The sequence below is a fragment of the Pelophylax lessonae genome (assembly GCF_965119305.1).
Source record: "Pelophylax lessonae genome assembly, chromosome: 12".
Classification (NCBI taxonomy): domain Eukaryota; kingdom Metazoa; phylum Chordata; class Amphibia; order Anura; family Ranidae; genus Pelophylax; species Pelophylax lessonae.
In genome coordinates this window covers 33,784,052-33,796,906 of record NC_138779.1, presented here as the reverse complement: position 1 = coordinate 33,796,906, position 12,855 = coordinate 33,784,052, and the positions used below count along the sequence as shown (strand labels likewise).

Sequence of the window (12,855 nt, the reverse complement as noted above, 5' to 3'; positions counted from 1 at the left end):
AGGGCTGTGGCATATATTAACCATCCAGAGGGGCAAGAGGTTGTGCAGCCCAGGAAGAAGTGTTCCTGATCTTATCCTGGGCAGAACTGCATGTTCCACACCTCTTTGCCTTGCACATAAGCATGGAAATTGGTGGGTGGATTTTCTAAATGTCGGAATCTGGGGGAATGGGCCCTTCACCTGGATGTGCTTGCAGAGATTTGTCTGCGGTGGGGAATGCCAGATTTGGACCTCTTGGCCTTTAGATTTACCTACAATCCTGGAGAACATTTGTGTCCTGAAACATCCTTTTTGCTTTTTGCCCACCCCTCTGTTGGAGTGCTTTTTGACGTCCCAACTATCTAAGAATATCTGCGTCCCTCAATAGACTATAAGGGAAAAATTATTTTTGTACTTACTGTAAAAAAATTTGGAACTCATTGATGGACACAGGTTCTTCTGTGTCTATTTCATGCTCTTTATACTATTTTTCTACAAAACTAAGGCGAAATGGTTATGGGGGGCTTTTCCTGCTAACCAGCAGTTTTATTTGTGTCCATTTCTCCTGTTGGATGTATAAACCAACTGTCTAAAGCCCCACATACACATGAGATTATAGGAAGAATGATTGTCTCGTAGCCTCATATCGAGAATGAAGAGGTTACTAAAGTTATTAAAATTCTTGTTAGACAGAACACCACTTCGGAAGGGATGTAATGTGCTCTTCTTCGTCGTCTTCTTTGTCTTCTTCGTATTCTTCTTCTTCTTTGTCTTCTTCTTTGTCTTCTTCTTCGTATTCTTCTTCTTCTTCTTTGTCTTCTTTGTATTCTTCTTCTTCTTTGTCTTCTTCGTTTTCGTCTTCATTTTCATCTTCTTCGTCTTCTCCTTCTTCTTCGTCGTCGTGGTCTTCGTCGTCTTGGCTGCTCGATTTTTTTTTTTTTTATCAGAAGAATACTGTACGGATTAAACGAAAATCGTTCACTCTGGTTTCATACATGAGAAATGTTGGTGCTTTTCCCTTTTGGATAATTTTAGCACGAACGATCATTATTGGCTCAAAAAAGCTGTGCACTAATGATCCGATTATCGTACGACCGATTTGAAAGTGGTAGTTTTGGTCTGATTTTTCTCATTGTAAGATTTGCGCAAAACCTACTTGAAGCAGGTCAACTTGAGGTCAAAGGCAGCTGTAGGTGAATTCTGAATGAACTCCGAAGCTTCTCAAACTGATGACATCAAAACAAAGCTGAAGCTTGCCGACCCTTTTCTTAAGGCAAACCAATTTATTAGGAAACCCTGATGCTCTTGGTATCATAAATATATAGAGGAAAAAGGAGACGCAACCACCTATCCTGGAGGCAGGGTGCTGTAATGTTTTCAGGAAGCTAGTTACAGCACTCTGCAGGCCCCTCCCACCAGCCGTTGTCTTCTAGTACTGTATAGAAAAGCAAAGAGTCCCCATGATGACATCTTCGGGTCTAAAATAAGCCTTAATGAAATTGGAAAGGTTTTTGTTTCATTAGCATGTTGAGCTGGAAAAGCTGGAACCAGGGGAAGGGAAAAAAATACAATACTTTAATATTTAAAAGCTTAAAAACAAAACCAGCATATTTAGCTTCAGCTAGATAAATTCTTGCCAGCTCCTATTTTTATAATACTGATGGATCGTTTTTGTTTGTGTATCTTGCCTTGTGGTTGCTAATACTTTACTTTTGGCTTTTCCTTAGGGTCCCTTGCCACTGCGAGATGACAATGGTGTGGTCCTGTTAGGAGAGCGAGCTTCTAAATGTCGAGCTTATGCTAAGGCCCTCCATTATAAGGAACTGGAATTTCAGAAAGGACCCACACCAGCCATATTGGAGTCTCTGATCAGGTAGGACATGTCGCTGCCTGTGAATGCCTTGGAGTGTGTGTGGTCTGCATGGCGACCTTTGACTCTTGTCACTTTCACATGGTGCCTGGTAAATAGGGTCTTCACACATTCCACGACTCCTATTTCTGGTCTTGTAAAGTCTCTCAGCTGACAGCTGTCACATTCTGCAGGTCACCTGGTGCCCCGGAACACTCCATCCTGTGACGTGTGTGCAAATCCTGAGGGCACTTCACTTGTGGGCATAGTTCACTATAATATTTGCCCACAACCAAATTAGGAATTTATTTTTGTGTGGTCCATTCATATTGTTGTTTAGAAACCAAAGTCTTCAAAACTGCAACCCTAAGTATATTGTATGTCATAATTTCAAAGTTAGTCTGGTTGAAAAAGTCCATCCAGTTCAACCAATAAAAGTGGGGGAAAAAAAAGTCAAAAAAATCATACAATCCTATAGCCACAGTTGATCCAGGGGAAGGCAAACAAAACCCCAGCAAAGCATGTTTCAAATTGCTCTAGCAAGGTAAAAAAAATCCTTCTTGATCCCCAAGAGGAAATCGAAAATTCCCTGGATCAACTTTATCTATAAATGTTTGTATCTAGTTATATTATGTACGTTTAGGAAATAATCCAGGCATTTTTTAAAGAAATCTACTGCGCTGTCCAGAACCAGCACTTGAGGGAGTCTGTTCCACATTTTCACAGCTCTTACTGTGAAGAAACCTTGCCCCCTGTGATTACCCTTTAAAGTGAATAACTCAACACCAAGTTCACTATATGAACCCCTTATGTATTTAGACATGTTGATCATACCCCCCCCCCCCCTTTAATCTCCTCTTCTCAAGAGAGAATAAATTCAGTTCCTCTAATCTTTCCTCGTAGCCAAGCTCCTCCAGGCCGGTTATCTGTTTGGTTGCCCTTCTCTGCACCTTCTCCCATTTCCCGATTATCCTTTTTATGAACTGGTGCCCAAAACTGGACTGCATATTTCAGATGAGGTCTTACTAATGATTTGTACAGGGGCAAAATGATATCTCTCTCTGGAAGTATTTTGCTTGCTTTGGAAACTTCAGCTTAGCATTGCATGCTGCTATTAAGCTTATGATCTAGCACAGTGCTGTCCAAACTTTTTTCAAAGAGGGCCAGATTTGATGAAGTGAACATGCGTGAGGGCCGACCATTTTGCCTGACATTCTTTGGACCATTAAAATTAAATGCAAATTAACTATTTTATGCAAAGTTTATTGCAAACGGCATACTTTTCATTTCGTCACATGGATGGCAAATCTAAACAGGTGTTATGCCAGTTATCATGGAGAGAGCGCTGGTCCTGTCATACTAGCACCAAATTTATTTGTGTTTTTTAGTGCTCCCTTATCAAGCTAAAGCCTCGTACACACGATCAGATTATCGAACGATCTTGCGTACGATTTTTGTTGCTTGCTAGTCTCATATGGAAAGTGAAGAGGTTACTTTCATATGAAAATTCTCATACGACAGAATTCAACTTCAGAAGTGATGTCATGTGTTGAATTGTTTTGTGTGTTCTTTCGTTTCTGAGCATGCCTAGTCTTGCTATTACGTTTTTTTTCGGACAATAACTGTACCAATTAAAGGAAAATCGGACGTTGTGTTGACATATGATAAAAATTTTATAGCCTGCCCATCCAGATTTTGTTGTCCGAAAATTTGTTATCGGCTGTTGAAAGCACTATACTAACAATCCGAAAATCGGCAGATCGTTCGTCAGACAAAATTTTACTTCCGATTTTCGTATCGTGTGTACGGGCCTTAAGTCTGAGGCCAAATTGAGCAAGGGATATAAAGCTGGTGGGGATGGGCGGTGGATGTTAACATTTAATGTATTCACAAGTAACATGGGTGTTGAAAGATCCAGAGATCCCAGTGGTCCTGAGCAGCGCTCTGGGATTCACAGGGGCCACAACAATAGAGGTTTCCAAATTATCTGTGGGGCCATATTAAAGCGGCCTGGGGGCCGCAAATGGTCCCCGGGCCGGACTTTGGACATGCCTGATCTAGCAGAACATCCAGATCCAGATCTTTCTCCACATTATTTCCCCCAGTTGTACTACAACCCCCCCTAGTATGTTTGATGCATGCATATTCTTATCCCCCAAGTGCATAACTTTACATTTATCAACGTTAAATCTCATTTCTCTTTCCTTCATCGATGGACACAGCTATCCATAAATCAGAACTAGTGGGTTATATTGCCTCCTCCCAGGAGTAGGACTGGGCAGAACAAAAAACACCTGGCTACGCCCATGGGTTCAAACCCCCCCCCCCCCCCATTCATTACGGGTTAGGTATTATGCGACTTTAGCAATGCCTGGATTTAAAGTGGTTTGGAAATATTTTTGAAGATCTCACATAAGGCAATATGAACAGCAGATAATGCAGCGTGAATATTTGGCACAAGTTGAGTCCATATTCTCGTGTAAAGAGACCATTCTGAGCAACGTGACTGTGTCTGCGTAAAGCTGACTCCCAGATACTTGCCTTTCCAGAGATCCCCCACTTCTCCTTCCTCTATTGCAGCCATCGCAGAATAGCATGTTGCCTCTTCCGGTAATGCAGAGCATGGATCTAGTGGCCAATCACTAAGCCCAAGTACTGTCACATGATGACAGGGTGTGTGGTCAGCGCTTCCTCTAGGCTCTGACACCAGCGGCTGTGATGGAGGAAAGAACGGCAGGGGGAGCGCTAGAGTGGCAAGGACCAGTGGGTCTTTTTAGCCCGAATAGGCAAGGTATAACTGTCTCTCTTAGATACTCAGGAGTGTTTGAACCAAACACAAGGCTTTGCTTTTACTCCCAGTGGCTAAATAGAGTGACGAGGAAGCCTAAAATGATATGATTTACATGGGAAAATCCGAGATTCACTTTAGAGGCTTGCACTTTTCTAATGTAGGGAATAGTAAAATATTAAATTCAAAATAAAAAATGGTCCTCCCGCAGGCTGATGTCATTATGACTGGTATACCTAAAATAAATAAAAGGGTCCCTCAAGCGGTTTGCTGTCACTGCTGACAGGGATTTCATCTTCACGCGGTCTTCCTTCCGGGTTCGCAGATTCTGGCCAATGAATGGCCAAGCTGCATTGACGTCACTCCGCGGAAGTCACAGCCGCGGCACAGCTCTTTCAATGGACAACATGTCGTCAATTAAGAGCGCAGTGCACCGGTTATGTCACCAGCTACTACACGTGTACACATCTCCCGAATCATGCATGCTAAGGAGTTCTTTATTGTACCTACAGGTAAGGCCTTATTATAGGCTTACCTGTAGGTACAAGATAGAAAACTGAGTTTATTACCACTTTAATCCTTTATTCCAGCATAAGCTCAAATTGTTTCTTTGGCATCTCAAGGCCCAGCTCCCGTGATGCGCTGGGCACCCCCTTTTTTACATTTTTTTTTATGGGCCGTAGATAGATCCCTAAAATGGTGCTTGACAAGTATATGAGCGTTTTGTATGTATATTTTTTTCTGTAGTGTAAGCGTATAACCAGTAGCAGGCAACCAGCTATTGCCTTTTCTCAGCCTGTGTTCCCCTTTTAAAGAAGTTTGGTTTCTGTGGCTGCAGCCATACATTATTTTTGGTCATCATTGTGTTTGTGCATTTTAAATATATTACACCTCCCGAAAGTGTGCACACCCCATTTAGAACAAGAAATAACAACTCTGACATGAAAGTATTTTACATAAAAAAAATCTTTTATTTTTTGGCCTCTTGGCCAACAGTATAATTTTCTTTCCAGTTTCATAAAGCAAATAAAAATAGACTTTACAGCATCTAAAGCAGTCACATCCCGGGGAATAATCACCTATGTACAATCTTTCTGTGGTCAGCAATACAATGAAGATTGGATTTATGAAGCCTGGACCGAGGAAACCCGGAGCAAAAGTGGAGCTGGAAAATTGAATAATTTTATTAAGGGCTCCTCTTTTGCTAGTGTTTTCTTTTGTCCAGTTTTGATAAACCCGTGTCCTTAGCATCTCTATGGTCATTGTAGGTAGGGCTGTCGTCGCCTCTAGTGGTTGTTCTGGGATTCGCATTCTTTTTTTTATTTTTATTTTTATTTTTTTAAGCATATATACATCTGTGGTCCCTCTTAGCTGTGTTAGTTCAGTGTGTAGTTCATGTCTGTTTCCTCTACTAAAAGAGATGGGATATTATATGTTTGTTTTTTTTAGAGATCTCAGATTATCCTGCATCTCCAAGCCTTGCGGTCGTTTGTTAGTATTATCATGTGACGCGCTCATTGAGCCGCCAGCATAGTTTTCCTAACTGCTGTCCCCATTGTCCACAGCATCACGTCAGTGACTCCCCTTGTGGGGCTAGCTCTGTGTATATACAGTGCAGGTGGATTCTACAAGGAGAAAAAGGGAAGTAATGGCGCTTGGAGGGGGCACTGTTGCTGTTGAGGTCATTGGATGCTGAGCAGGGTTTTCTCTCTCCCCTCATTGCTGGAAGTCTTGAGGTCGTATTTTCATCTCCACTCTCCTTAGAGAATAGGAAGACCCATGCCAGCCGTACCAGCTGATACCATCTGAGTGCTTGCTGTGGTCTCCATTGCGATAGAAAACACCGTTCAGGTTGGAGTCTGTGCAACAGTTGTACCAATACCCTCCTGAAAGAGAAAAATAGACCATATTGGGTTATGTGACATGAAGGGAGGTTGTAGTTTGTCAGTGAGTCCTAAATTATATTTACTTATTGTTCCATATTTTGCTTATTGTATATCGCATACAAATTATTAAATAATTAGTGGCTGTCTAGTCAGGGAAGTAATTGCATCCTTGCTTAATGACTGCTGTGATGAAGTCTGTTTTTCTATCAAACCGGACTCGAGAGCAGATGAAACAGTCTCAATTAAAGTGGTTCTAAAGGCTCAATGTTTTTTACCTTCACGCAGTCACTGCATAAAGGTAAAAAACATCTCCGCGCAGTAGACCCCCACCCCCAATACTTACCTGAGTCTGATCTTTCTCCAGCGCTGCGCACGGGAGCCTCGGCTCTACTGGGTCTCTCCCTTCTCATTAGTGGAGAGCGCCAATGAAGGGAGGGGGCGGGGCCGAGCCACGGCTTTGTGCATGAATGGACCCGCAGAGCAGTGGCTTTGGAGCGCGCCTGCTCAGGTGCACTCATTGTAAGCTGCTTGCTCTGGGAGGGGCCAAGAGCACAGGCGGGGGACCTGAGAAGAGGAGGACCTGGGCTGCTGTGTGCAAAACTGCTGCACAGAGCAGGTAAGTATGACATGTTTGTTGTATGCATATTTTTCCTTTATTATCAGTTTAAGGTGGTTGTAAACCTCCGAAAGGAAAATTGGCAAAACCCACCCTCCTATGGTGAGTACTTGCCTCAATCCAAAGCACCTAGCATGATCTGAATGCTCTTTCATTCCTGTACTATCTACATGAGTCCCTTCAATGACACACCAGGAAATCCTGGGAGATAGCACCCTCCGGCACACAGAATGGAATAGACGACCTCAGCTGCACATGTTTCCTTATGGGACTGTGTCAGGTCTTAAATTACACTCAGATCCCGGCCCCCGGCCTTCTGTAGCTCTGAAATACTCTGTAAAATGTGTGCTGTAGGAGGCTATAAAGAAGAAAGGGTTGTAGATAAACAGGTACAACTTATATAGGAGGATTTGTTAATCTTTGAATCACCTGAGGCTAGTCACTGCAGTGGGCATATGTAAGGTTTACAACCACTTTAAGCTCTATTTAACAGGAAGCAGTGCCTGCATACAGCACAGATCTGCTCTTGCAATTCACTGTTCTTTATTGCACATATGCAAGGACTTTATATATGACCTGCTATGGTGCATTATAAAATCTAAACTCTCAGGTGATGATCACTGCCTTTTGATAGTAAACAGTGGTGACGAAATCCATGGCCAAGGGACAGAGAGATGGAGCTGCTACACTGCACTGAGCACTATGTAGCCTCCAGTAGTGGAAAATGGATCTATCTCGTTAGACCTTAATATGCAGAACACCTCTGTTCATGATGCAAATTGACTTTTACAACATGCAGTTTTCTTAGTATTCAGACGCGCCTCCATTGTGAATTGCCTTCTGCATGCCTTGCTCACCTTTGCGCAGTCCGGCGCAGTCATCTAGGCACTTGTCATTGTCCTTGTCCTTGGTACTGAAGGCCGTGTTGTTGTGATAGCGAAGGGAGTCCCTGCCGGCATTCCCGCTGTAGTTGCCCAGGAAAAGGCGATAACTGTTTTGTTCGTCGCTGAGGTAGAAGTGGGCATATTCTGCATATCTGACACGTCCCTCCCAGTCCTGAAATTACAGAAAGCAAAAGGATAAAGCAGACTTAGACATAAAGTTAATTGTTTAAATTTTGTAAACCAGCGGATGTAGTCCCCAGTTTCAGTCTCCTTAAAGGAGTTGTAAAGTCAGGAAGGTTTTTCTTTTATCTTAATGCATTCTATGCATTAGGATAAAAAGCCTTGTGTGTATCCACTCCCCCAGCATCCCCTAATTCTTACCTGAGCTCCATCTCAATCCAGCGATGTCCACAAGTCCCTCAGCCGTCCTTGGACTCTAGCTCCTGATTGGCTGAGATACAGCTGCGGTGCCATTGGCTCCCGGGCTGTCAATCAAAATCAGTGAGCCAATCACGATAGAGGAAGTGGGGCCGAACAGCAGCTCCATGTCTGAATGGACATGCGTAGCTGCAGCTCGGCTCAGTTGCCCCCTTAGTAAGCTGCTCGCTGTGGGGGCACTCGATAGGAGGGAGTTGCCAGGAGCAGGAACAAGGAACCTGAGAAGAGGAGGATCCGGGCTGCTCTGTGCAAAACAAACTGCATAACATGTTTGTAAAGTTTTTTTTTTTTTAAAAAAATAACAATCACTTTAATGGGTTAATGAACATTATAACCTTTTATTAGAATATCTGCTTAGCACCACTAACCCATATATTGCTAGACATCTATCTGAAATCTATTGAACTACAAAGACTTTTTCAGTTACCAGTGAAGAGTCTCACTTATCCCGGTCGTTGTATAAGCTGGTAGTGTAGTTATTCACATTCAGCTGGTCTTGTTCTAGTCTGACCCTTTTACTTTGACAATGTAGTGCTACACCACTAGATGGAGCTGTAGGCAAGATCAGTAATTGCAGCTCCCAATTTTAGTGAAGAACGGAAGTGGAAATTCTATGTGCTATTCTTATGTGTGAAACATTTTGATATGAAAATGTTGTTAGATACAATGGTGTGAATGTTAAGATAAAGTGGTATGTCTGAGCTAAAAAAAATGCAGTTTATTTCTGCAATACACGCATATTTCCCCTGTTTTATCACTTCAAAAATGCTACAAGTACAGAAAAACATCGGATCTTCCAGAAATCCAGTGAGCATCTCGCTTCCGGTTTGAGTTGACAACACAGTGCCTCAGCTGCACTGAAGAGTGTTGTCAGCCTTACCCAGTTCTTCTCTGCTGGACTACAGAACACCCCATGCTCATTCATAACCCACATGGGAGTTGTTCTGTAGTACAGAAGATGAAATGTGTTGCCAGCTCAATCAATTAGAAGCATACTGGATTACTTGCAACAAACAAAAACATTTTTTCTGTACTTGCATAATTTTTAATATGCACATGATGGGGGGAATGAATGTGCATTCCCCCAAGATGTACATAATGTTTTTATTTTACGCAGACAAACACTTTTTTTAGGAATTCACTAAAACAGGAGCAGCCGGAATCAGGAACAGCTCTGGCTAGTAACCAGTCGGCTTCTAACTTCTACTTTACCAGTTGAGCTTTAAAAATGAAATATTGAAGCTGATTGATTGCCATGCACAGCTGCTTGAAATTCTGGCTGCTCCAGTCTTATACAATTTTCATATTCAGTTTCCTTTATCTTTACCTTCAGCTATGTAGTACAAGGGCCTGCATGATTGCATACAAATTGAAAGTGTTTAGGTTTGACCTTCTATGTGATTTTGCTAAATCTAAAGGGAAATTGTACAAGAAAACTGTATAATGTATGGCCAGCCAGCCTTAGTAAACTCCCCTTTTTTTCTTAGTAAATTGATAACAAAGTGGAGGTGTTATATTCACATAGATAAATGCTGTAGGCGTAACCTGAAAGTGAGACAACGTAACTGTAGCAGTAATGGATTTTACTCCCCTTTCCTCTTTAAAAGTATAGTTATTCTTAAAGTGGTTGTAAACCCCATTCATATAGCCAGTGAAGTGACTGGCCTCAGGTGATTCATAGACGCATACTCCTACATAAGTTGTGCCTGTCTATCTGCAGTCTTCTCCTCTCTACATCCATTCAAAATGCAGACTTTATAGGCTTGTCTAACATTTCAGGAAAAAAAAGGGGTGGAGAGCTGAAGTCACTCTGCAGAGCTCAGTGAGGAGAGCTCTGAGAGCTGATTGGAGTGAAGGGACACACCCCCCTCCACACAGCACACAGGAACAGAGCTGATGCTGTCAATCAGGTATAGTACCCTCCCATTGTCACCTTTTTCTTCTTGGTGTCAGGAAAACTTGTCAAAGTGACTCCTGCTGATAGCAGAGGAAGGAAGCAGCAGACAGAAATGACACTTAGTGCTCTGAATATAGACAAGTACACACTATAGAGCAGTGTTCCTCAACCTTTTTTCAGTCAAGGCACCCCTTAAAATTATGGACAATCTCGGGGCACCCTCCAAAATTATGGACAGTCTTGGCACCCCATTCCAACATGTTAAAACTATTCTATTAGTTGTACACAATGCAGCAACGCTCACACACGTAGGACACCCAACATTAGAGGTACAAACTAGTAAAGTATTCTTATTATTATTCCAATGTTTCTCTTCCTCAGTTTTTCTCCATCACTCAGCTAATGTGACCCCAGAGCTGATGGAGAGAGGCAGAGGAGGGTCAAACAGGAATGCTTTGCAGGCGACTGATATCCTCATTATCAACTGATGATGTCATTGGTCATTATAAGGCCGGCAGCTAGAAGGTCATAATTGTGTTCAATGAGAACCTGTGGCTTTATGTAACTTAAAAGGCATGCTTCATCCACCCACCACCTGTATGCAAATTTTAGGCACCCCTGAAGAAACCTCAAGGCACACCAGAGTGCCTGGGCACCCTGGTTGAAAAAAGCTGCTATAGAGGGATATGCTTTGTTCATATTGCATGTCTGAGGTTTACAACCACTTTAAAGCAGAACTAAAGTCTCCTTCAACTGTCTGATGTCCCACACCGCCATCTTCTACCCAGATTCTTCCAGGTCTCGGGATGCAGCCGTCTTCATTGGCAAGTGAGGGATGACGTCACTCCTGTGCGTTCACATGAGTACAGTCATCCTGGTAAACAGAATCTGTGCCAGAATGTACATTTTAAAGACGACTGCAGGTAGGTTTATTTTATTGCAGAAGACTTCTGCAATAAAGAGCCTGCCTACTTGCAGGTTTTGAAATGGAGACTTTAGTTCCGCTGTAAGATGTATTGCAGTGAATAATGAAATGTGAATATTTACCTCTAACTCTACTCTCAGGACCGTTGGCCTTCTGGTCAGGCGATAAATGTGCTCATTGCCCAACCAAAAATCTCCCCGAATGTTGCCAAAGCCTTCCCGGTACTGCTTCCAGTCTCTGTTGAATGAGGTCAGGCCAATTTTCCTCCTCTGTATGAGGGTCCATCCGCCTCCTTGGGTCTCCATATCACAGTAGACCTAATAATGACAAAATATGATCAAATAATCAATTGGATTTATCAGCACTATGAGCAAGGTTTCCACTGAGCGGATCAGTTCGGTACGGTACGCTATTTTGGGTGTTTCCATTATGAAAGTGGCCCATCCAACCGAACCAAACCACACCATTCCTGGTCCTGCTTCAGATGTAGGGCCATAGGAAATGGTATGGTACGGTTAGGGCGGAGCTACTGGCGTCACACGATAGATTCCACTGATTGGCGGACAGGAAAACTTCAATGCTCACGTCAAATGAAAGAGCAAAACACCTCATTTGGTGTAAACCCCGCATGGTCCCTGGTGGCCCGACTTGCAGTGGAAACTCTCACCTGAATAGACCGGACCATTCTAACCCTTCCAAACTGTACCGACCCGAACCGTTCCGCTCAGTGGAAACGAGGCATATATGATCCTGTAGCAACCATCATCAAACATGAATGAAGGCTGATTCTTGATTTCCGTGGCTTCTTGCAGGCTTCAGCCATTTGGAGTCAAGTATTAAACAAGCTTGTATATGTTACATGTAAGAAAAGCTATTTGTGATATTTCTTACCTCCAGCTCCGGGCTCCCCAAAAACTCATCCGCAGGCATTTTGTAGACACCTGAGATCCTATAATTCTTCTGGTAGAGGGACGAGCAGTCGTAAAGGGCGTCTGTAAAATAATAATAAAGAAAAAAAAAAATTGACTTGGAAAAAAGCCTGTGAACCGCCATGATGGCACAGAGAGCGCAGCATCTTCTCAAATTCCTCCCCACCTGCAGTAAATCATCTGCACATTTCAGACATATTCTTAGAAACCGCAATAAAAAAAAAAAACGTTGCAGGCACGTGTGAGGACCACCTGAAGCCTGCCCCGAGCAATCCATTCCTTGAATGTTGATTTACACCCTGTCACACACATCTCCACCCTTGGACACCTGTGAAATTTCTCACCGCTGAGCTACACACATCCCTTGTCTGTGCAAGAGATGGAAAGCATTAAATTGGCCTCTCCTTCCTAAGAAACGTGTTTCCATTCCACCCACACGGCTACGGAAAAAAAATCCCTAGCTGGTGAATGTCATTCGCTCTGCTCTTTTTGCAGAATTCGTTTTAGTACCCCCGGGGGGTGCCTGCTACTTGTTTTAAAGTTTTTTGACACTAATCTCAACTAACGACAGGAGGAGAGGGGGTTGCCTATGCATTTGATGTAACTGGAAGGATTATTATAGCAAGTTTCTGCTAGAAGATAATTTCCAGGGATTTAGACTGTT

The 12,855-nt window shown here is 42.9% G+C and overlaps 2 protein-coding genes across 4 annotated transcripts in view; one reads left to right on the top strand and one right to left on the bottom strand.

Annotated features, from left to right (window-relative positions):
• The window catches only part of MTOR (mechanistic target of rapamycin kinase), a 254,519-nt gene that overhangs the window by 71,411 nt on the left and 170,253 nt on the right, over positions 1 to 12,855 (top strand). For all 3 annotated transcript variants that reach the window (XM_082274319.1, XM_082274318.1, XM_082274317.1), the window contains exon 30: positions 1,707 to 1,852. In XM_082274319.1, the coding sequence (XP_082130445.1) occupies positions 1,707 to 1,852 (146 nt within the window). The remainder of the gene's footprint in view (positions 1 to 1,706; positions 1,853 to 12,855) is intronic.
• Positions 5,582 to 12,855, bottom strand: part of ANGPTL7 (angiopoietin like 7) — a gene marked incomplete at its 5' end in the record, with an annotated part of 8,300 nt that continues 1,026 nt past the window's right edge. The window contains 4 exons of the mRNA XM_082273958.1: positions 5,582 to 6,502; positions 7,976 to 8,174; positions 11,385 to 11,579; positions 12,154 to 12,254. Coding sequence (XP_082130084.1) covers positions 6,333 to 6,502; positions 7,976 to 8,174; positions 11,385 to 11,579; positions 12,154 to 12,254 — 665 coding nt within the window. The 3' untranslated portion in view covers positions 5,582 to 6,332. The remainder of the gene's footprint in view (positions 6,503 to 7,975; positions 8,175 to 11,384; positions 11,580 to 12,153; positions 12,255 to 12,855) is intronic.